General features: G+C 39.1%; 1 protein-coding gene across 2 annotated transcripts in view; it reads left to right on the forward strand.

The window, feature by feature from the left end:
• Positions 1 to 20,389, forward strand: part of LOC100342119 (solute carrier organic anion transporter family member 1B3) — a 64,659-nt gene extending 44,270 nt beyond the window's left edge. For both annotated transcript variants that reach the window (XM_008259567.5, XM_089303915.1), the window contains exons 11-15: positions 646 to 811; positions 4,130 to 4,314; positions 11,040 to 11,104; positions 13,824 to 13,941; positions 19,654 to 20,389. In XM_008259567.5, the coding sequence (XP_008257789.1) occupies positions 646 to 811; positions 4,130 to 4,314; positions 11,040 to 11,104; positions 13,824 to 13,941; positions 19,654 to 19,867 (748 nt within the window). In that variant the 3' untranslated portion in view covers positions 19,868 to 20,389. The remainder of the gene's footprint in view (positions 1 to 645; positions 812 to 4,129; positions 4,315 to 11,039; positions 11,105 to 13,823; positions 13,942 to 19,653) is intronic.
• The last annotated feature ends 4,446 nt before the right edge of the window (positions 20,390 to 24,835 follow it).

Consider the following 24,835-nt stretch of genomic DNA (forward strand, 5'->3'; position numbering starts at 1 on the left):
TAATTTATAACCATAGTATAAAGTAAGTCATTATAAAGCTCATGTAGTTTCATTTTAAAACTGTGTAGATCTTGTCACTCTCAACTCATCATATTATTCTTGCATTTTCAGAATTAATCTTTAGAGGTTCTTATTGAACCATGTTACATTCAGTTCTTATATAGTTAAAATGTAGATTTTTAAATTCACCCTGCTTTCATAATAACATTCACAGATTCATGTGACTTTATAGATAGCTGGAAGGAATCTCAGTTTAATGCCATTGCCTTACTGAAAACATATCAAGTATCAGAAAAATGAATTGCTTTATCTAGTGTGAAATTGCTTGATAGAATTACAAAGACCTCTCATATTAATCTTAGCTATTCTGTTTGGTAGCTTTTTAAAGTTTTAGTTTTTCCGGGTCATAAGTCATCTCTTGGGATAGATGGAGAGTAAAAAAAAAAAAAAGTGATTAGCATTTTTTTTTAAATCTGCTATTTTAGCATCATCAGATCAAATTTCTGTATCTCATTAAAGCAAAATTCTTATTTCTTTTCTCCCCCCTCATCCCTCTCATTTTCCTCCTTCCCCTCCTTTTTTTCTTTTTTCTATTCTCTCTCATTTTATCTCTCTTTTTGATACATGTCTGTCATGTATTTCCAGAAAATATCCGGTGGCATCTCACATAGATGTACCACCTTCTTATTGCAACTCAGACTGCAACTGTGATGAAAGCCAGTGGGAGCCCGTCTGTGGCAGCAATGGAATAACGTACACATCACCCTGTCTAGCAGGCTGCAAATCTTCAAGTGGCAATAAAAAGCCTACAGTGAGTATTGGTTTCTACTTTCTGTCTTCTATTTCATCAAAACCACAGATTACATATAATTACCAAATCCAGTAAAAAGATAAAAGAAAAATATTCCAATATTATTTATCATTGTGATGACTGTGATGTTGTAGAGCACAACTTTATTATAACATCATGCTTGGTTCACCATCATGTTTTTGTTACTTGAATTTAACTTAACATTAACTCACTTGTATTTCCTTGAGATGTTAAGAACCTTTTGAATTTTGAATATATAGGGTCTCTATTTTTTAAAAAAAAGATTTCTTTATTTATTTGGAAGGCAGAGTTACAGAGAGAAGAGGCAGAAGCAGAGAGAGGGTTCTTCCATCCACTGGTTCACTCTCCAAATGGTTGCAACTGCTGGAGCTGGGCCTATCTGAAGCCAGGAACCTGGAGATTCTTCTGGGTCTCCCATCTGGGTGTAGGGTCCCAAGGACCCGGGCCATCTTCTACTTCTTTCCCAGGCTATAGCAGAGAGCTGGATCAGAAGTGAAGCAGCGAGGTCTCCAACTGATGCCTATATGCGATGCCGGCAATGGAGGCGGCTGCTTTACTGGCTAGGCCACAGCGCCAGACCCTACATATGGTCTCTAAGAAGTGTATTGTTGGATTGTAGCATATGATTTCCAACCACATCACCCTTTAGAAGTTAGGAGAAAGTCCCGACATATCGTCAGCACTACCTGCTTTCCTAGAACAACAGTCTATATGCAGCTTTATAGATATCCTGAAGTTTAGCTCTAGGCTAACGACTCTTCAGCATTTCAAGAAGTTAATCAAGGCTTCATGCTCACGTGACTGACCAGCTCTTGGCTTCTCATTTTCATTTCCCTAAAACCAGAACTTCTGCCCTGGGTAATTTACTATCCTGTTCATCTGTTTCTATTATACCCCCATAAAAATGGCATTTCTTTCTTCACTCAAAATATTCCTTTTCATGCTAACTGTGAGTTTCCCCCAATCCCTTGGGTAACTTCCAGTCACTGGGGATCATATATGATGTTCCTCATCTCTCTGATCCACACAACATTTCACAAAGTGGGTAACTACTTCTTGGGCCCTTTTCCTACAGTCAACATTAGCAATATAATCAAATATGATCATTGTGCCTACCATATCCTCCTGTGATTCTCTAGTTGTTTTATCTTTCCCTTGTCCAAAGCCCTACCCATTGTTTTGTGTTATGTTGTGGGGAACTTTGAAGAATAAACATCTTAGCTTCTCTGAAGCTGGGCCACAACCTTAACAAACTTGTACCAGTATAGCCCAAGGACTATACGTATAAGCTCAACTCTCACGTTCGTTGCTGTAGTGCCTTTCACTGATGGTGCCCATTCAGTCCATGGTCTCACTTTGCCCACTTGTGAAGGCCTGGAAGGAATCTTAAGGAAAGTTCTGTCTGCCACAGAGACAGCATTTTCTTAATACTGACAGTGATCATGCCATTGGGAGGCTAGTGAGAAATTCTCTTGAATCTTTAGTAACCACCCCTCTCTTCTGAAGATAATGGTTCTTTGGAGCTAGGTATCTGGAACTGCAGAGAGGTCGCCCTTTGGGATACCCTTATCACATATCAGAGTGCCTGGTCCAGATCCTGGCTACCTTGCTTCCAATCCATCTTGCTTCTCATGCACATTCAGGGAGGCAGAAGGTGATGGCTGAAGTGCCTGCCCTCCTCTACCCACGTGGAAGAACTGAATTGAGTTCTGAGTTCCTGGCTTTGGCCTGGGCTGGCCCACTCCTGCCTGTTGCTATTGTTTGGGAGAATGAATGAGTGGATAGAAGAGATTCTCTCTCTCTCTCTCGCTCTCGCTCTCTCTCTCTCTCTTCCCCTCCTATGTTCAAGTAAAAATGAAAATAATAAATAACTTTTGAAAAAAAATACTCTTTGGGCCAGTGTCATGGCTCACTTGATTAATCCTCCGCCTGCGGCACTGGCATCCCAAATGGGTGCCAGGTTCTAGTCCCGGTTGCTCCTCTTCCAGTCCAGCTCTCTGCTGTGGCCCGGGAGGACAGTGGAAGATGGCCCAAGTGCTTGGGCTCCTGCACCCGCATGGGAGACCAGGAGGAAGCACCTGGCTCCTGGCTTCAGATCAGCTCAGTGCACCAGCTGTAGTGGCCGTTTTGGGGGTGAACCAACGGAAGGAAGACCTTTAAAAAAAAAAAAAGAAAAAGAAAAAAATTACTGTTGGTACTGGCTTGGTTTTATTGACCAAAAAGCTTGCTGTGTGTAGAATTTCTCTTTATTATTCCTAGTGAAAAAAATGGTTTGATAGAATTTTGAAAATGTGAATTAAAATTTTTTCCTGGACTAAATTTTTCATCCAGTAATTAGACTTCAGCATTAATAGATTCAAGGTGAACTTCCCTTAAACCTTAGGTTAGCCTAGAAGCAGAGTAGAGCTCACTTACTCTTGCACTTACACTTGCCACGGCTCAACAGGCTAATCCTCCACCTTGCAGCGCTGGCACACCGGGTTCTAGTCCTGGTCGGGGTGCCGGATTCTGTCCCAGTTGCCCCTCTTCCAGGCCAGCTCTCTGCTGTGGCCAGGGAGTGCAGTGGAGGATGGCCCAAGTGCTTGGGCCCTGCACCCCATGGGAGACCAGGAGAAGCACCTGGCTCCTGCCTTCGGATCAGCGCGGTGTGCCAGCCGCAGCACGCCAGCCGCGGCAGCCATTGGAGGGTGAACCAACGGCAAAAGGAAGACCTTTCTCTCTGTCTCTCTCTCTCTCTCACTGTCCACTCCAGGGTACATAAAGTGCTTACCTGATTAAGTCTCTATACTCACCTGTTCCTAAATTTTACTGCTTTGTTTCCTAACATTGGTTTGGACATTGCATTGTGATGAACTTCTCTGGTAATCAACTCACCTATTTTCTTATATGTCACTATGCTCTAGTACAAGTATGTTGCTTTTGTTTGCCAAGATAGAATTCCAGGATTCTCAGCTGACTCTGTTTTCCTTAGATTCTGTGAGCCAAGAATATTACAAAAACTCTGTATTAATAAGAAAATTATACACAGAGTTTCAGATGCTTATATCCCCAATTTTTCCAGATTTTAAAATGAAAAATGAATTAAACATTCATAATTAATTACACATTCTTATTTAGAAAGGAATCCAGGAAACTATTTTTTTACTTTTCAACTATTGAGCCGTATTTTTAGAATTTTTTAAAATGTAAATATTGTTATTTGAATGAATGGGACTTCTTTAAATGTAGTGGATAGTATTTATAGCCTTACCATTTTTTGTACGTGTATTCTGTAACATTTCAACAATTATTTTTTAGGTGTTTCATAACTGTAGCTGTGTGGAAGTAACTGGTCTCCAGAATAGCAATTACTCAGCCTCTTTGGGTGAATGCCCAAGAGAGCATAGTTGTACAATAAAATACTACATTTACATAGCTGTGCAAGTCTTGAATTCTTATTGTACTGCCTTGGGAAGCACTGCATTTATAATGCTGATTGTTCGGTGAGTATGATTTTTCTTTTTTTTTAAGATTTATTTATTTGAAAGGCAGAGTTACAAAGAAAGAGACAGAGACAGACCTTCCATTCTCTGGTTCACTCCCCAAATGGTCGTAGTGGCTGGGGTTGGGCCAACCTGAAGCCAGGAGCTTCTTCCAGGTCTCCCATGTGGTTGTAGGGCCCTAAGTACTTGGACCATCTTATGCTGCTTTCCCAGGCACATTAGCAGGGAGCTGGATTGAAAGTGGAGCAGCCGGGATTCAAACCTGTGCCCATATGGAATACCAGTACTGTAGGTGGTGGCTTTGCTACACCACAACACTGGCCCCATGAGTGTGATTTTTCAGAGCATTTTCACATATATTGAACTACAAACACACCTAGTGTGTACATGTTTTTCCATAATATATTTGGGACACATATTCACATTTTGCTACATTTTGATTATCTAGGAATGCCTTAGAATTTTTGTGAATATTTTCACTGAATAAAAACATCAGGGCCGGCGCCGTGGCTCACTGGGCTAATCCTCCACCTGTAGCACCAGCACCCTGGGTTGTAGTCCAGTTGGGGCACCGGATACTAGTCCCGGTTGCTCCTCTTCCAGTCTAGCTCTCTGCTGTGGCCCGGGAAGGCAGCAGAGGATGGCCCAGGTGCTTGGGCCCCTGCACCCACGTGGGAGACCGAGAGGAAGCACCTGGCTCCTGGCTTCAGATTGGCGCAGTGCTGGCCGTAGCGGCCATTAGGGGAGTGAACCAATGGAAGGAAGACCTTTCTCTCTGACTCTCTCTCACTGTCTATAACCTGTCAAATAAAAAACAAAATCAGGGAACCAGATATAAAATTTAACTGAAGTCTGTAATGATACTTCAATGCTTGTAATCTGCCTACAGAATGGCTTTGTTCTAGTCTCTCTTGGTACTCTCATGGACAAAAGAAAAATATTTGAGAAAAATTCATTTCTTACTTCACTCAGGAGACAGATATTTAGATAAGATACCATGCTTCATGAAGAATATTCTGTGGAGAATAAAATCGACATGGTAGTTGTCATAAAGCAGGTAACAGGAAAGATTGACCAGACAATAATATTAAGAAAAACTACATAATTGCAAAAACATTGCTGTTAAAGGGACTAAAAAGGGGAAACCCTTATTGAAGATTGAGGTGAGGGGCTATAAGGAAGAGAACTCAGAGGACACTCTGAAAAGATTTGACATTCGATCTGAAAGTGTAAGGAACAAGCTAAAGTTTGCCAAGGAAGGGCTATTCAGGGAAGGCGATCTAGGTGCCTGTGCTTTGAGTGGAAAAAAGCTCATGTGTTTAAAGAGTGAGAAGAAGCCAGTTGGCCGGAAAATACTGAGTAAGAAGGTATAGCGCAGAGCAGATTGGAGAGTTAGGGAGGGGGCAAATAATACAAACTGTGCTAGTCTTGTGCATCATTCAATTACCTTGTACTGAAGACATGTAAAGATTTGCATGTAGATCTTAAAAATATATATGTTTAAATATTGTGACCTGGGTTAACATCTTGTTATACTTTTTCAAAAATATACTTCTATAATTGTTTTTTAAAAGATTTTATTTATTTATTTGAGAGGTAAAATTAGAGAGAGGGAGAGACAGAGAGTAAGGTCTTCCATCTGTTGGTTCACTCAGATAGCTGCAAAGGCAGGAGTTGAGCTGATCTGAAGCCAGGAGCCAGGAGCCTCCTCCAGGTCTCCCACATGGGTGCAGGGACCCAAGCACTTGTGCCATCTTCTACTGCTTTCCCAGGCCATACCAGAGAGCTGGATTGGAAGAGGAGCAGCTGGGACTTGAAGCAACACTCATATGAGATTCCAGCATTGCAGGCGGAGGCTTAGTCCGTACACTATGGCACCGGCCCTTGTTATACTTTTAAAATCTGTGTACTTGAGGCAAGTTCACAGTTATCCAACAGCATGACCTGGAATGGCAGGCACCCCATAAATATGTTTTTCACTCTGATTAAGGTTCAAAATAAGTTGTACACTGTGTGTACCGTTATTAAATTCTACTCTGACCCCAATTCTTGCCAAATTATTTCTAGTAATTTATTCCACAAATATAGCTCCACCTTAATGTAAAATATTGCCTACTGAAAATTGCCAAATTTCAGGTCATTAATTTATAGAAAATCATCTCAAAAATCCATACCAGTTTGCTTGTAAAGTGAATTAAAATAATATTATTGCAAAAATTAAAGGAAAAAAGGAGGAGAGGGGACTGTGGGAAGGAGAGAAGTACAGTTGTCTTCTTAGAACTGCTTCTATGAAATGCCTGAAATATCTTATTTATAAAATTTTTAAAAATCTTATTTATTAATTTATATGAAAGGCAGAGATACAGAGAAAGAGACACTGACAGAGATCTCCCATCTGTTAGTTCACTCGCCCAGATGCCTTCCCTAGCCAGAGTTGGGCCAGGATGAAGGCAGAGCCTGCAATTCAATCTGAATCTCCCTCATGGGAGCTAGAGGTCTTTCTGAAGAGGGACATGGATTTGGAAGTGGTAAAGGGAGCAAGAAAACACCTAGGTCTCAGGCCCAGGGAAGCAAAACAGCCTTCACTTGACAGAGTTGCCAAGTAAGAGAATCATAATCTTGCTTAGAGCAAGACAGAAAAGGACTGCAAAGGATGTCAGATCTAAACTTTTTGCTGATAAGAGACCTTGAGTTCCAGTGGGCACATTGAAAGAGTTCAAGTGATAGGAAGGAGTAGGGGGCTGGTTGGGTTAAGAGATGTGCTAAACCATGTGAGGATGAGAACTTGCTACCCAGAGATGTCGAGAAATGAGGTTTCCACAGGTGACTAATGGATGCGAGTCATGATGCAAGCTTCCGACTAATAAAATATTAATTCTGCATGGCCAAAATAAGACAATATTTCAGAACTGTTTTTTGTTTTGGTTTGGTGGTTTTTGGTATTTTACTTATATTTCAATTATTTAGGTCAGCTAGGAAATGAATTAGAGCTTTTCTTCAATCTGGGAAAATGGGAAGACAGCCATTGCTTATCTATGTTGTCAGTTGATAGGGTTTTATGAGGTCCAACTGGGGATCATTCTAAGAAACAGTAGGTCCTCATGCCTAATTTTCAGCTGAGAAAACAAGAGGATCAATTTAAGTTATATTAAGGATACATTCTTTTTTATGTAAAGATTTATATTATTTGTTTGAAAGGCAGCATTACAGAAACAAAGAGGGAAATGGAGAGGGAGACAGAGACAGATCTTCCATCCACTGGTTCATTCCCGAAACAGCCACAATGGCCAGGGCTGGGCCAGGCAGAAGTCAGGAGCCAGGAGCTTCATCCGAGTCTCCCATATGGGTACTGAGGCCCAAGAACCTGGGCAATCATGCACTGGTTCTCAGGAGCATTAGTAGGGAGCTGTATTGGAAGTGGAGCAGCTGGGACTCGAACCAGCACCTATATGGGAATGCCAGTGCCGCAGGTGGCAGGTTTACCAGGTAGGCCACAGCAGCAGCCCCAAGAAGACGTTCTTTAATTTAATGATTAAATAAAAAAACCACAATTAGTTTTCTTTTAAATTTATTTATGTATTTATTTATTTAGTATTTGAAAGGTAAAGATGGATGGAAACAGATAATCCATTCATTGGTTCATTCTGTTGGTTCACTCTCTGGTATGTTCAAGAACCAGGGATGGGCCAGGCTAACATCAAGACCCCAGAACTCAGTCCAGTCTCCCATTGGTGGCAGAGACCCAGGTACTTGAGCCGACATCTGCTGCCTCCCAGGGTGCACATTAACAGGTATCTGGGTTTGAAGTGAAGCTGGAACTTGAGTCCAAAAACTCTGATAGGAGACAGGCATCCTTAGCAGCATCTTAACTACTGTGCCCAAATACCTGTATCACATTTTGCTTCTTGAGGGGCTTTGTGTGATGAGTCCATCCTGAGAGAGGTCCATCCAAATTCTGGGTGGCTCAAAATCACTTGTGAGGTAAGATTCACACTGCAGTGATAAATATCTTAAATGATAATGTATGATGTATGCATGTGCCAGCACATGTGTGGGGGCAGTATAAATGTGTGACTACGTGTGAGGGTGCATGCAAGTTAGTGTGGGACGAGTGTGCTTGATCTTACTGTATTTCTGTGTCACTGCATCATACATTTATTATTTCCACTGAGTTGGTCAAGATTTCAAGCCCACTTTCAGGAAAATATCCCCATATGCAAGACTTTCCTCATTCAGTCCTCCTGCATACCAGTCCTTGCCCTGGGAAAATATTGGAGTTGATAGCAAATTTCAGTTTGTGTCTAGTGTGTCTAGTTTAAAACAGGTCCACATTTTAATGTGAACAGCAGTGGAAAATGGCACTTCAGGCAATTATCAGAGAATCCAACCAGTCAGTGTCTTCCTTCCCAACGTCTGTCTTGAGAAACATTATTTGAGAGAGATGGCTTAAAACACAAGTCAACTTCCTCTTCCTGGAACAATGCTGCTATGGAAGAAACCATTGTCCTTGAATAAGAGCTATTGCTTCCTTGCCTCCAAATATAGCCTTGTGTCCTTTGCTGGGATAGCAAAGTGTCACTAATCTTTGCAAAAGCAGAGTCCCCAACATATTCCATTTCTTTCCTAATATAGGACTGTAGGCTTAATTCTTACTATGCTATGTTTGCTTTAATTTGTGCCCTATTTAGTTTTACAAGCTCTCTTTGAGAACCTTGGTAAAGGTGGCAGTCCTGCAAAGCTGAAGTGATAGTTACATGGGAAAAAAATTAAGCTTAGAATGCTAGCTTATTGTATTGGATTCTCACAACACATCAGATAGGTGCTATTATCCCCTCACAGTAAATAAGGAGACAGAAGCTAACAGAGGTTAAAGACTTCTCCAAGACCCCCAGTTGAATTGAGACATCATTTATCTCATCATTCTCAAGAACAGAAATGATCATGACATCTCCTAGGAGATATTTCTAAAATGTTTATTGTACGATTATATCTACTTAGCTCTCTGAGCAAATATAGCCAATAATAGTTCAAAGGGAAAATATCTGTTGTATCAGTTATTTTAATATTTCAACAAAAATGAAATTTTGAGTCTCTGTCACTTCTACATCCCAGCCCAGCTACTCTTTCGCTGCCAGATAATTTTATTTGATGTGCATTATGCTATCGCAGGGATGATAGTGTCATCAACTCATTGAGCATTAAAAAATTCGAATTGTGAGACAGATTTTGTCACTGCCATTATGATGCTGCCTGCAATGCTCCCATCTCATGTGAGAAGGCCTAGGTTCAAGTACCAGCTATACTTCCAATTCCAGCTTCTTGGTAATGCTTAGCTGATGGCTCAGTTGGGGCCCTGTCACCCATGTGGGAGACCCTGAGTGAGTTCTTGGCTATTGTGGGAATTTGGGTTGTGAACCAACGAATGGAAGATATCTATCTCTCCCTCTCTCCCTTCCCCTCCCTCTCCTCCTCCCCTCCCCCTCCCTTTCCCCCTCCATCTCCACCTCCCACTTTCTCTCTCTGTCTCTCCCTTTCATTCACCCCCAACCCCTTCTGCTTTTCAAATAAATAAAAATGCAATAGAATTTTAAAAAGAAAATAGAATTATAAAAATAACTTTCTAAAGGGGATAGTGGCAAAGACACCAATGTACTCTCTACCTTTAAGATCTAGAGTACAGATACCTTTTCTGATCCCTTTGCATTATATAATTCATGAAAAATATTAGTAGAGAATTTTTCGTTAATATCAGTGATGGAAACATAATGGTAAAAAGAGGCTTGAAGATGTGGAGATGTACATGTAGATAAAAGTTAATTCTCTTTTCATAAATGCTGTGTTGACTGAAGAGATCATACAATTTCTCTCTTTATAGGCATAATAAAGTCTGTTCCCAAAATTTGCTCATAGAATTTTCCTGAGAATTAAATATGACTCTGTTTGTTAACCTGTCTTAATATCATAATGCATCACTCAGGTGTTTGCCTTTTTAAATCAACTAAAAGTTTAACTTTATATATGACAGTACTTCAAAAAGTGTTAAGCTGTTGTCTGTGGTGCCATCATCCCATATGACCAGTGGTTTGAGCTCTAGTTGTTCCACTTCTGATCCAGCTCTCTGCTAACACACCTGGGAAAACATGAGTAGATGGTCTGAGTGCTTGGGCCCTTGACATCCATATGGAATACTTGTATGGAGTTCTAGGTTCAAGGATTCAGCCTGGGTTTGGGAAGCAAACCAGCAGATATAGGGAGAGAACCAACAGATGGAAGCATACTTTCTCTGTCTCTTTCTCTGTCCCTTTCTTTCTCTCTCTCTCTGTCTCTCTTCCTCCCTCCCTCCCTCCCTCCCCCTCACTCTCTGCAACTCTGCCTTTCAAATAAATAAACATTTTTAAAGGATTGTAGAAAATGGAATTAAAATATAAGTTTATTTTAATGTAAAATAGTTTGAAATCTACATATATCAGGAATCTCTCAAGAAGTTCATGAAAGTGAATGTTATGAAATACAGTGTATGAATTTCACATCTTTTCCTACCAAAATAAATCTCTTAATTCCATTTTCCACAGATTTTCAGAAATTCCTTTGTAAAAAGTAGGCCATTCCCTTGAGAATTTTCATTCAGCTTTGAAGGAAGATAACATTGAGAAATGTTTTAATATTGAGTTTCTGCTTGGTATTTTAAAGATGGCTAATGTTTCTTTGCTTTTATCTAATTTCAGAATTGTTCAGCCTGAATTGAAATCACTTGCAATGGGTTTCCATTCGCTGGTTATACGGACACTAGGTAGGACAAATATGTAGAATATAAATTTGGATTATATTTATGTCAAAGTTCAAAGATGAATGTAATTAATTTCAACTTACAAAAAGATCTAAGTAAAACTCATTTCTATTTTTGTGGTCATGGGCAGTAATAGGAGACAGAGGAAAACTGAGTAACCTAAAAGCGAGTTCTAGCTAATGTCATTCTGTCAAAGGTCAAGGAATCATCATGTTCATGTTACATTCTTTCTAACACAATGAAAGGTGATCCCCAAGTCTGTCTACTTTCATACATGGGAATATTTCTTCCAAGGAGGCATCATGGAGGGCTTTCCCTGTAAGCTGATGAATTCTTTGGGTAATGCTTTGTGTAACTCCTAAAGCAGCCTGGGGAGGTCTGAGAATCCAGCCAAGAAGAAGGTGTCCCAAATAGCAGAAACTGGCACTCATTGCAACACTTCCCACTGTCCTGGTCAGGCAGCTGACCTCTACCAGAAGTTAAAATGTACAAAGGAACAGCTCGGACTCTAGAATTGGACTCAGGGAATGTTTTCAATGAAAGAAGCTCAGGAAGTTGTGGGTTTTGTTGGCAGAGAGTACACTACTGGCACAAAGGTTAAAGCCCCATCTCTAAGCAGTGAAGTGAGGTGATCCATAGAAGATTTAGGAAATGGCCCTTTCTCCCTTACTGCCATTTGCTATTTTTACTGCACGGTTGCTTTTTGTTATTTTAACGATTTCTAACCTAATCCCTGTGGGTTCCCCTTAAGACCTACAAATGTGGTATGTACATTCTTGGGAAGAAGGGAGAGGCATAGTTCATCTAGGGATTGAATAAGGAGTAATCATGACCCAGGGACAACTACAAATGCCAGGAGGAAAAGGAAGCGAGAAGGGCCCATCCCTGGGACCCTTGCAATAAAATGAAAGTCGCCTAACTTTACAGCCCAGTTACAATGGAGAAATCATCCAAGAGTATGCTAGGGGAGCAGGTCACACATATTCAAAGGTAAAAAGAGGACACATAAGAGGGTGGGAAAAAGGAGAAGGTGCAGCGGGTTCAGCTGCCATCACAGTTCTCTTCCCAGCATTCTCTCTTGCCCATCTGCTCTTGCATTCCCTGTATTTCCTGACAGTTCCCTACCTCCAGATCCGAAAAGCACCCAGGCCATAGACTTTGTATTCCTGATGTACTGAGATGAGATTTTGAGAAAAGAAGAAATTCTTATAGTGAAAAAAAATTGCCTTCTTAATTGTGAGCATCCTAATTTGAGGTATCCTCTGTAGGTCACAATGGGACCTCAGTGCTTCTGTGAGGAAAAGAGATACTGAGTGCCACATTCCTAATTCACATTTGTCTTGAATACACATATGGAAAAGTTGTGGAAGGACTGTATGGTATATAACTTGGAAAAGTCATTTAAGAATAGGTTATTAGAAGCTTTAAAATTCCAGTAATAAGGACTAAATTTATTACCTAACATCTAATTCATTAGGTTTGTTCAGGCCAGTGCCATCATGTAGAGAAAAGAAATGGTTGACGTAGGCTTTGCATTTTCAAAGGGTGGTGGCGATTTTCTGAAACCTGCAGATTCCCAACCGTTTTGGTTGGTACTAGTTTTCCTCATACACACTGGCTCTGGATATCAATCCCTTGTCATTCTAAGACTTCTCAGTCTCAGAAAATTGAGACTGGGTTATGTGTGATGGTGTTATAAATATATGATGATATGTGAATCACTATCATTTATTATAATGCAAAATAAATTCCAAAAATCATTCATTAATATAAAAAAGAACAGAGCACATCATGAACACCTCAGTTCTTCCGTCTGAAGGGTAGATCTCTACCTGCATGCCCCTCAAGTTTCTTTTATCAGATTACCTGTACTTGGAACCAGCAGTCAAGTTCAGAGTTCATTAAAATTGCAGTAAAATTAACCAGACACTTCTGCTATGTTTACAACATGTGCTCCAAAAAAATCATGTACTATACATAAAACTGGGCTGGGGCAGACCACCAAAGACAAATGCTGCATTGTGATCAGAAGACAGACAGACACAAAATGTAGCATGATAGGCCCTCATTTGAACAGGGCCTGTTCACAGGGCATTTTAAAAGCACAAACTCAATGGAGGCAAAAATGCTGGATTCTGGGCTCCAGTGACACCAGGAAGAGGGATGTGATCTCTGAGCCCAGAAAGAGCCAGGAGCCAGCACTCTGACACTGGGCCTGCACTTTTCTGGGGAGAGAATCCTGGTGTAAGCACTCAATTTCTAATTTTCTTAGAGTTGAAGAACACTTCTACCTTTGCAAATTGAGTTTAGAGTTTTTCTTTGCCTAGTAAAGTAAAAATTCTACTCCCATTATTCCCGCTCTTCTTGCCTAATAAAAATTACATGTGATCCATATAACTTCTATTTCTACTAACATCATTTTCTTTTTTATTAATCAGGCTTAAGTTAATTGATACTAAGTTCATTGATACAGGGCTCAAGGCACACAGTGTTACTTCTTCCCTGTGTGTATTGGAAGGATTAGGGTAGGTAAAGGATGTCTGTAACACTGCTACATGGCTTCAGCCTTTGAGATTCTTAGGTAGATTTAGGATACAGTTATGGGATAATCTTCCATAATTTTTCAGCTTTTACATAATGCAAAATGTATCAGTGTGATATATGGCCCAGTTCCATTTGAAACATGTTCCCTGGATTGATATTGTCTCATCTCACATTTCAGGAGGAATTCTAGCTCCAATATATTTTGGGGCTCTGATTGACAGAACATGCTTAAAGTGGTCCATCACCAGCTGTGGGGCTCGAGGGGCATGTAGGTTATATAATAATGTGTTATTTGGGTAAGTTACCATAATTATGCTTTTAATTGATTTTTGACTATATTAATTCCTAAAAGATATAATTTTCAGTATAATAATGCTATTAACCATGTTACTTGTAGAAACCATTTAATGAACATTTATTTTTTTCTTCTCACGTTCATTCCTGAAGATTTTATGTTGTTAATTATGGGTGAGATTTTTATTTTATTAAAAGTATACAAATGCATTTCATATATATAGATTCAGGAGCATAGTTATACTTCCAATCCTACCCTCCCTCCCACCCATGCTCCCACCTTTCTTCCTCTTCCTCTCTTATTCCCACTCCTAATTTTCACAAAGATCTATTTTAGTTTACTTTATGCTTGTAAGATTAATCCTACCAAGTAAAGAGTTCCAGAAATGCTATGAAAAAAAAAAAAAGAAAATATCACTGTTCCTCAGCTGTAGAGATATGGGCTGTAAACAATCATTGAATCTCAAAATGCCAATTTCACTCCTATACATTACCTTTTAGGTACTCTAGTAGTTACCACAAATCAGAGAAAACATATGGTATTTGTCTTTTTAGGATTAGTTTATTTCACTAAGTATAATCGTTTCCAGTTGTGTGAACACTAATTTTATATTCAAAATGTCATTAGACAATCTGATATCTCATTTAATAGTCAAATGGTAGGATTCAAAGATAATAAGTAACTTACTTACGAACACACTGCTAAAAATAAGAGCTAGGATTTGCATTCAAATCTCTTTGTTTCCAAAAACTTTCCTCATCCTAAATTATACAGCTATGTAGGTATTCAGTTGCTTCTTTATTCATCCACTGATGGACGTCTAGGTTTATTCCATGTATTTGCTATTGTAAACAAGGCTTCAGTAAACCTGGGAATGTAGTTATCTCTTTCATTTACTGACTTCGTTTCCTTTAGATATGTTCCTAGAATTGGGATAGCTGTGTCATATGGTAGATCTAAGTTTAGTTTTTTGAGGAAGCTCCCTTCTGTTTTTTATAATGGCCATACTAAGCTGCTTTGTGTATTACCATTCCCTTTTCTCCACCATTTTGCCAGTATTTATTATTTTCTGACTTTTCAATTATAACCATTCTAATTGAAATGAGATAATATCTCCCTGTGGTTTCAATTTGCATCCCTCACAGCTAGTGATCCTGAGCATTTTTTCATCTGTTTCTTGGCCATTTGTATTTCTTATTTCAAAAAATGGCTGTTCAGATCTTTTGCCCATTTTTAACTTAATTGTTTATTTTATTGTTCTTGAATTTCTTCAGTTCCTTATATATTACGAACATTAATCCTTTATCAGAAGCATAATTTGCAAATATTTCTATCAGTTGTCTCTTCACTCTGTTGATTCTTTCCTTTGCTGTGCAAAATCTTTTGCTTTTGGAGTAATCCTTTTTATCTATTTTTGCTTGTGTTGTCTGTGCTTTTGTAGTTGTATCCAAAAAATTATTGCCAATTCTAATATTTTATAGTATTCCCCTATGTTTTCATTGATAGTTTAGGTCTTTTATTTAAGTATATTTTTCATTTTGCATGGGTTTTTATGTAGGCTGTGAGGTAGGGGTCTTGTTTCAAGCCTCCGCATTTGGAAATCAAGTTTTCCCAACACTGTTTATTGAAGAGACTGTCCTTTCTCCAGGAAGTGTTTTTAGCACCTTTGTCAAAGAGAAGGTCATTATAGATGTGTGAATTTATTTCTGGGGTTTCTATTCTATTCTGTTTGTCTTTGTGTCTATTTTAATGCCATAACTATGCTGTTTTTGTTACAATAGTATTTTGAAATCTGGTGTTGTGATAAATGCCTCTCACTTTGTTTTATTGTTCAAGATTTCTTTGATGTTTGCATTTTCATATGAATTTTAGAATTGTTTTCTCCTAATTCTATAAAGAATGACATTAGTATCTGGATGGGAAGTGCACTGAATCTGTAAATCACTTTGTGCAACATGGAAATTTTGATACTATTAATTCTTCCATTCCATGAACATGAGAGATCTTTGCTTTATTTGTGTCTTTTTCAATTTCTTTAGTTAGTGTTTGTAATTTTCATTGTAGAGATCTTTCACACCCTTAAATTTATCCCAAGATAGTTAATGTCTTTGTAGCAATTATGAATGGGATTGCTCATACAAGTTCTTTCTCAGTAAGATCATTACTGATGCATAAAAATTTGACTGATTTTGTGTGTAAATTTTGTTTCTTGTAAATTTTGAATGTATTTATTAATTTTGATAGTCTCTTACTAGAACCTTTAGGTTCCCCTATACATATAATTGTGTCAACTGTAAATGGAGTTGATTTGACTTCCTTCATTCATATTTATATGCTTTTGTTTATTTCCCTTTCCTCATGGCTCTGGCTAAAACTTCCTGAACTACACTTAGTAGGGTGGTGGGAGTGGACATCCTTGTCTATTTCTAGAACTTAGTGTATTTTTTCTGCTTTTTCCCATTCAATATGATGTTAGCTATGGGCTTGTCATATGTAACTTTTATTGTGTTAAATACGTTACTTACATACCTAATTAGTTCGTTTGTGTCATGAATAGATGTTATATTTTATCAAATGCTTTCTTTGCATGTTTCAAACTGATTATATGATTTTGTCCTTCATTTGTTTGACTAATATATTGTGTTTATTGATTTGGGTATGTTGATTCATCCCTACATTCCTGGACTAAATATCACTTGATCAAGATGAACAATCTTTCTGATATGTTGTTTGATTCAGTTGGCTGGTATTTTGTTCAAAATCTTTGCATCTTTATTCATCAGAGATATTGGTGTATGGTTTTTGTTGTATCCTTGTCTAGTTTTGGTAATGAGGTAATACTGGATTCATAGAATGAGTTTCAAAGGATTTCCTCTGATTCAGTTGTTTGGAATAATTTCAAAAGAGTTGGTGTTAGTTCTTCCTTAAAAGTTTGATAGAACTTAACACTGAAGCCATCTAGTTCTGCTTTTTTTTGTTAGAAGATTCTTTATTTCTGATTCAATCTCTTCACTGACTATTGGTTGGTTTGTGCTTTCTGTGTCTTAGTAATTCAGTTTTATTAAGTTATATATTTCCAGAAACAACTATTTCTTCTAGGTCTTCCAATTTGTTGGTGTGTAGTTGTTTATAATAACTTTAAATGATTCTTTGTATTTTTGTGATATAAGTCATAATATTTTCTTTTTCATCTATGATTTTATTGATTTGAGTCTTTTTTTTCTTCAGTAATAGTTTATCTATTTTGTTTACTTTTTCAAGGAACCAAGTTTAATTTCTTTAATCCTTTGTATTATTTTTTAAACTCTATTTTGTTTATATCTTTTTTATATTATGACATTCTACTAATTTTGTGATTGTTTTATTCTTGTTTTTCTAGTCACTTGATGTATTGTTGCTTTTTTATTTGATATTTTCCTTTTTTAATGTAGGCAACTACGTAGTACTACTGAGTATTAAGTGTCATACTTAGTACAGCTTAGTACTGCTTTTACTGTATCCCATAATCTTTAACATGTTTTGTCTCCATTTTTATTAATTTCAAGGACTTTGTTTTAATTTCCCTTTTAACTTCTTCATTGACCCTTTATTCTTCCAGGAACATGTTGCTCAATCTCCATGTATTTGTATAACTTCTAGAATTTCTTTTGTTTCTTATTTCCAGCTTTATTACACTGTGGTCAGAAAAGATAACTAATATAATTTCAGTTTTTTTGAATGTATTGAAACTTGTTTTGTGGCCTACTATATGGTCTATCCTAGAGAATGTTCCATATACTCATGAAAAGAATGTGTGTTCTGCAGTAGGATGGAATGATCTGTAATGTCTCTTAGTCCATTTGATCTTTAGTATAGATTAACTCTATTATTTCTTTGTACTGGGTCTGTGTAGGGCATGAAAACACTAGGTCAGATCCCCACTAAGAGGGCTGTGTGCTGGACTGAGCATAGAATGAAGGGCCCAGGGAACTGTTTGTGGAAGGGAGAAGGGCCCAGAGAGATGACCTGGAATGGGTCGGATGCAGAGACCATGGCTACTGTCACTGGGAGGGACTGGCACCCCAAGTGCTGCAGAGCTTAGGCTGCTTAGGCAGACCCCGCATTGTGCTGGTGTTGTGAGCAGACTGGGTCTACAGTTTAGAGTGAGTGTGCTGCTGCCCAGAATCACAAGAGAGCAACATACTGGACCTTGCTAGCCTGAGAAAAGATCAACATACAAAATCTAAAGTGTGGTTTCTAGTAACTACACATTGCTTTTACAGTATCATAAACTTTAAAAAGTATAATTTGAGCCATCTTGAGTTGGTAATTGTATAATATTTTCTTTCTCTCTGAACAATTTATTTTAATATTTCTTGTAAGGTGAGTCTTGTGGCAGCACCTTAATTTGTGTTATCTGAAATTGTTGTATTTCTATTTCACTTCTAAAGAATAATTTCACAAGGTACAGGATTTGGTTGGTGGGTTTTAGTTTTAAATACACCAAATATTTCATTCCATTCTGTTCTTGCTGGCATAGTTAATGCAAAAACTTCAGATGAAATCTTTTGATTCTGTAGGTAAACTTTTTTTCCTCTCCTCTGGTTTGTTTTAGGATTTTTTTTTTTAGTCTTTGTTTTTCTTTGTTTTGAAAATGATATGCTTAACTATAGTTTTTCCGACATTTACCTTGCTTAGTCTTCCCTGAGTTTCCTTGATCTGTGGGATAGTGGAAGAGATTAATTTAGGGAAAATTCCTAAATAACTCTCTCCTCCCCTCCCCTCCCCTCCCCTCCCCTTCCCTCTCCTCTCCTCTTCTTTTCCCTCCCTCCCTTCTTCTCTCCCTCCCTCCCTCCCTCCCTTCGTCCCTTCTTCTATTACACACTTTCATGGTTGTCCTAATGGTTCTGAATGTTCTGTTAGTTTTTCCCCATCTTTTTTCTCTTGGATTTCAGTTTTGGAGGTTTGTGTTGAGATAGCCTCAGTCTCAGACTCTCTCCTTAGCTGTGTTTTCTCTACTAATAAATTCTTCAAAGGCAGCCTTTGCTTCTGTTACAGGGTGTTTGATCTCTAGCCATTCTCATTGGTTCATGGGATTTCTGTTTCTCTGCTTGCATCACTCATCTGTTCTGGTAGGCTGTCTACTTCATCCATTAGAGCCCTTAGTCACCGTTGCTTTAAATTCCCATTCTGGTCCTCTCAACAGCCTTGACATGTCCTACTCTGGTTTTGACGCTTATTTATTCTCTGCAAACTGTATTTCAAACTATGTTTTTCCCCTTTTTGTATGCCCTGTAATTTTTTCTTTACAGCCAGAAATGTTCTGGGTAAAAGGAATTGCTATAAGTAAGCCTGTAAGAATGTGGTATAAAGTGCAAGAGAAGGGATTCTCAGTCTTCTAGCCTGGACCGCTGGGCTGTGAACTTCAAACAGATTTCTCAGTTCCTGTCCCCTCCTTCAAGTAGGATGAGAAGAGTTGAGAGGACTGGAGCTGGGTGGTGGATAGTTTTCTTCCTCAAGGAGGAAGGCTGGAACCACTGGAGTTGAATTTTCACGATTTCATAATCCTTTCAAAATAACCCCAAACTAAAATAATTCTAAAAGAATTGCTGTCTTATTGCTTTTAAGTATACTTTATTTTTTTTTTACTTTTAATACTTGAGGAAAACATTGTAAGCTATTCCACACAATTTAAAATGATAATCTACTCTTTTTAAAATATCTCTTCTCACAGAAACACCTATCTGGGCTTGGCTGCAACTTTAAAAATCCTAGCACTTATTTTATATATTGTACTAATTTCTGCCCTGAAGAAAAAATATGAAGGAAAAAAGACCGAGGAACCAGAAACTGAGAAAAAGGTGGTGGATGATCCAAACTTAGAACCCTTAAATAACAACGGACATTTTGTAGGTTCTGCTGAGGCAGATGGTGACACACATATTTAAGGAAGAGAAAAAGAGCACGTCCGTTGCTGTGTTTCCAGTCAACATTGTATTGATTCAGTAAGATGTCATCTTTGAGCAGTCCCTGGTCCTTTCAGCTGAGAATTCTCACACTCTTTTCAGAAGATACAACAATGAATATGCCTGTGGACTTATAATGAAACAAATGATAAATAAAAAATGGAAGAGGCCGACACTGTGGTGTAGGGAGTTAAGTCACTGCTGGTGACACTGGCATCCTATTTGGGAATGCTTGTTTGAATCCCTGCTGCTCTGCTTCCAATCCAGATTCCTGATAATGCACCTGAGAAGCCAGGGGAAGAAGACCTGGGGACTTGGGCCTCTCTTACCCATATGGGAGAACAGGATGGAGTTCTCTGGGCTTTGGCCTGGTCCAGATCTGGCTATAGCAGCCGCAGTCACTTGGGGAATGAACAACCGGATGGAAGATTTTCTCTCTCTTTATCTTTCTCTCTCTCTGTCTTTCTCTCTCCCTTTCAAATAAATAAATATTTTAAAAATTAATGTACTCATTATTAAGATATGACTATGCAATGCAATTGGGGTGAAGATTAAAATGGATACATACAAATTTAAAGTGAAAAACTTGGTCACTATGTAGCAGAAGAAAAAGTTCTTAATAAAACTATGATTAGAGAATTGATAGAGGTGAGAAAATAGAAAAGAAATTAATAGCCTACATAAAAATACATGCTCCTTTAAAAGAAAAGTTTTTAACTAAACAACAAACATTTGTTTTGTCCATGTTTCTGAAGCCTGAAGTCTAGCCTGATAAAAATTTTATGCAATTATGGCAACTGTTTACCCACAGTAAGATGTGTATTTCATAGCTTTATTGGCTTATCATTTGAGATTAGGTCTGACAAGTATTTTGATGCATTGTCTTCCAATCTTCCATTAAAATGCTGCTGAAGAAGTAGAGATGTTCAAACATTTGAAAGCTATGACCATCAGACAGCGTATTTTAGAATGTGCCATTTTTCTATCAGATCTTCAGAAATTGATTAAGAGGAACTGAATTTGACTTGAGAAACCAAGACTCATTTAAAAGATGCGTTTGCATTCCATCTGTCTGTTCTCTGGGAGAAGGGAAGCCTGTGCAAGATAAAATATCAGCTGTCACTACTGCATGTCTGTTGGTGCACAAAAAGTTACCTTTCCTGAGTCTACAACCAGGACAACAAGTAGAGTAAATAAGTACAAATATTTGAATGTTGTATTTTGCACTGGGAGCAGCACTATTATAATGAATTCTGAACACATGAGTTATTCTAAAATCTCAGTGGGTTAAAAGATTTTAGAGGATATCAAAATCGCCTGTGATTTTTTCAGAGAAAAGAAATGCAATCCTAGACTCCAATCCAAAGGTTCTGATTGAAAGTATCTGTGACGCAGCCTGGACATCTCCCTTTGCAAAAATCTTTTTGTGATTCTAGAAGCCCTTGATGGAACACCAAGTCACAGCATACAGGAAGGCACACCGGTGTATAACAACGTCACAGAGCACGAGTGCTTGCCAGAAGGGAGGAATTTGCCTCAAAGTTGTACAAATCAACTTTTCCTAAGGATATAGAACCTGAAAAAAAATATTAATCACGCAAGCAGAAATTTGAGGGGAAAATCCACGTTGTGTGGAGCCCCTTAATAAGTACCATTTAAATCTAAGGAGAAAAAACTATGAAGCTTTCTAAAAAAAAAAAAATTCTGCAAAAACAAGACAACTTATTGAATACTTAATTGATGAGTACTGCCAACTATCTGTCACACAAGATGGAATACAAGAATAAATAAACACAAAAAGGCACACTCCCTTATGCAGCCTACGTTTTAAAAAGTGAGAACATTAAGAAAATTCAAGTATAGAGGTAGGTGTTTGGTATGACAGTTAGGATGCCTGTGTGCCATCTCCAAGTGTCTGGGTTTGATGCCCACCCCCAGGTCCTCACTCCAGCTTTCTGCTGGTGCAGATCCTGGGAAGACAGCAGTGATGGCTTAAGTTGGGTTCCTGCCACCCATCTGGGAGACCTGGTTTGGATCCTCAGCTCTGTTTCAGTCCTACTCATTCCCAGTCACAGGGGGCATCTGAGGAGTGAGGAAGCCAAATGAAGTTCTCTTTCTCTCTCTCTCTCTCTCTGTTTCTCTAGCTACCAAGTAAATAAATAAGTAATTTTAAATAAAAATTGTAAAATTTCATAAATGACAAGAAGAAACTTGCATTAATAAATGTGATGGATGCAATGAAGGACTATTAAACAGCATACCTCAGAGGTGGGCAGTTAGCCCCGTGGTTAAGACACTTCTGTCCCACATCAGAGTGTCCAGGTTTGATTCTCAGCTCTGGATTCCAGTATCAGCATCTTGTCAATGTGCTGGTGATGACCCAAGTTACTGGGTTCCTGCCACCTACATGGGGGACCTAGATTGAGTTCCTGCTCCCAAGTTTGACACTGGCCCAGCCCCTGCTTTTGTAAACATTTGGAGAGTTAACCCCAAGAAACATTCCTGCTGTGAAGAAAGGTGAGGTCAACAGATAGGTGTCTCCTGTCTCCATTTGCGCCTTTTCTTCACTCTTTTGTCCATCTCCATGCAGTAAGGCGTTTAACTATGATGTTTCTTTTTTTTTAAGAACACTTTTATTTAATGAATACAATTTTCATAGGTACAGCTTTAGGAATATAGTGGTTCTTGCCCCCATACTCGCCCTCCCACCCCCACTCCCGGCCCACCTCCTACTCCCTCTCCCATCTCATTCTTCATTAAGATTCGTTTTTAATTAACTTTATATACTATGATGTTTCTTTCTCCCAAAATGCTCTTTTTCCCACTTAATTAACTCCTGCTAAGTGGTTAAAACACCATTCCTTCAACATCTTTGATTTCTTTACTGGTTAAAATCTTACAGTTATATCATTAGCAGCATAGTACTTATCAAATTGTAATTTGGTAAAATGATAATTTACAATTATCTGATAGCCACCAGTTCTCTGATTAAATGGTGATGTGATTTTAGCAACACCTTAGGATGCTCCCAATTACTAACACAAAAATTTGCTGTCCCAAGTTTTGTCATTAGAACTTTATCCCTGTGCATTAAAGCTTGGTCTCCAGTGAAATTGGAAGTGACAGTACTGTAGAGTATGAGTGAGATTCCAGTTTTTTTTTAAGAAGCAGGCTTTTTAAATTGCATACTTACTTGTACTTTGAGAGAGAAAGAAGGAGAATAGGAGTAGACAGGCAGATGAACCCAGAGAGCTCGCATCTGCTGGTTCACTCCCCAAATGCACACAGTGGCCATGGAGCTAGAACTGAGGGCCAGGAATTCAATCCAGATCCGCCATGTGTGTAGCAGGGCCCTCAAAGCTTGAGCTATCTATCTCCTGCTGCCTCCGAGGGTCTGTATTAGCAAGAAAGTAGAACCAGAAGCAGAACTGGCACTCAAATCCAGGCACTCAGATACGGGATGTGGGTACCCCAACTGGTTTCTTAACTGGTTGGTCAAGTACCTCCTCCTCAGGTTTTTGATAGGAGTAGAAATGGAGAGGTCATAGAAAAGTGAGATTATAAATGCCAGAACTATTCACTAATTTGTTTAGGATCAATATTAACAATAATGACTCAAAGTATTTATGAAAATGCTCCTTTGACACACATGCATTAGTAGTGTTCACTTGTGTGATACTTCGAACTTTTATGCCATCTCTAAGGCTTGCTTCTGATGATTGTATTAAGACTTTTATTAAAATTGCTTTTATATGTTTATGAATTTTTCAGTGAGGGCCATAAATGCAGTATGCTGATACAGCAGTCAGTATTCATACACAGAGAGAAACACATCTCCCTTCTGCTCGGCCTGTGTGTGTATAGAGGGGGTAAGGAGGGAGTGTCAGAAGTGGGACAGGGCTTTGAAGTTTGTTGTCACTGGGGTTCCCTTGGGAGCATCAAGGGCCTCAAATTCCTCCAGGAAAACCTCCTGTGTAGGGTCTGCTTGCTGTGCAGGTTTGGTTGTTCCCTCCGCCCTATCATCCAGGAATGACCTGTCTCTTCAACATTTCCAGATATATCCCAAGGTCGTTTTTACTAGAGGAGTATCAGTATGGGGAGGGTGTGGGGGAGGGGGTTCTCTGCTGTGCCGACTACGCTCGGTCTCCAGCTCTGAGAACCTGGGAATTGAGGTCGACCTGATCCTCCTCCCAGAGTGAAGCTTTTCTATCTTGCTTCCCTTCCCAGCTAAAGGCATTTTCACCGGTACCTTCAATGCATAGAGTTTATAAATGTTTCTTTATCTGAAGTAGAGAGACACAAATCTCCCACCCACTGGTTCAGTCCCAAATGCCCACATTAGATGGGCTGTACCAGGCTGAGACCAGGAGGTAGGAACTCAAACTGAGTCTCCCACAGGAGTGGAAGGGACTCAAGTCCGTGGACCATCTCTTGCTGCTTCCCAGGGTGCATATTAGCAGGAAGCTGGAATCCGGAGCTGAGCCGGGACTGGAACCCGGGCACTCTGATGTAGGTGAGGGCATCCCAAGCCAAGTTCACTTCTTAGCCAAATGCCCAGCTTCAAGCCATAGCTCCCGTTTTACTTCCATACTGGAGATGAAGACTTTGTCTCCCTGGAGGAGAAGACAGACATGGGTCTTGAGCAGAGCTTGAGCAGTGTTTGCTGTTTTCCCAGCCCAGCTGGGACCTGTAGGTTTCTTGGGAGATTTTCACCAATCTTTCCTGAAGGTGCCTGCCTGGGCTCCTGGGTAAACCAACTGCAAAACTGAAGCCATAACATCTCCAGCCTTCAGGGGTTTCATCCTCTTCTGCCAACACATACTTTGTCTTTGGTAATTTATTACAAATTTGGAGGGACAGGCATTTGTGAAAGCAGTTAAGCCACCTGTTAGGACACCTGTGTCCCATATCAGAGTGCCTGACTTTGAGTCCTAACTCTACTCTTGATCC

The sequence above is a fragment of the Oryctolagus cuniculus genome, chromosome 9 (genome assembly GCF_051225735.1).
Source record: "Oryctolagus cuniculus isolate XC-2025 breed Fujian yellow rabbit chromosome 9, ASM5122573v1, whole genome shotgun sequence".
NCBI classification, from domain to species: Eukaryota; Metazoa; Chordata; class Mammalia; order Lagomorpha; family Leporidae; genus Oryctolagus; species Oryctolagus cuniculus.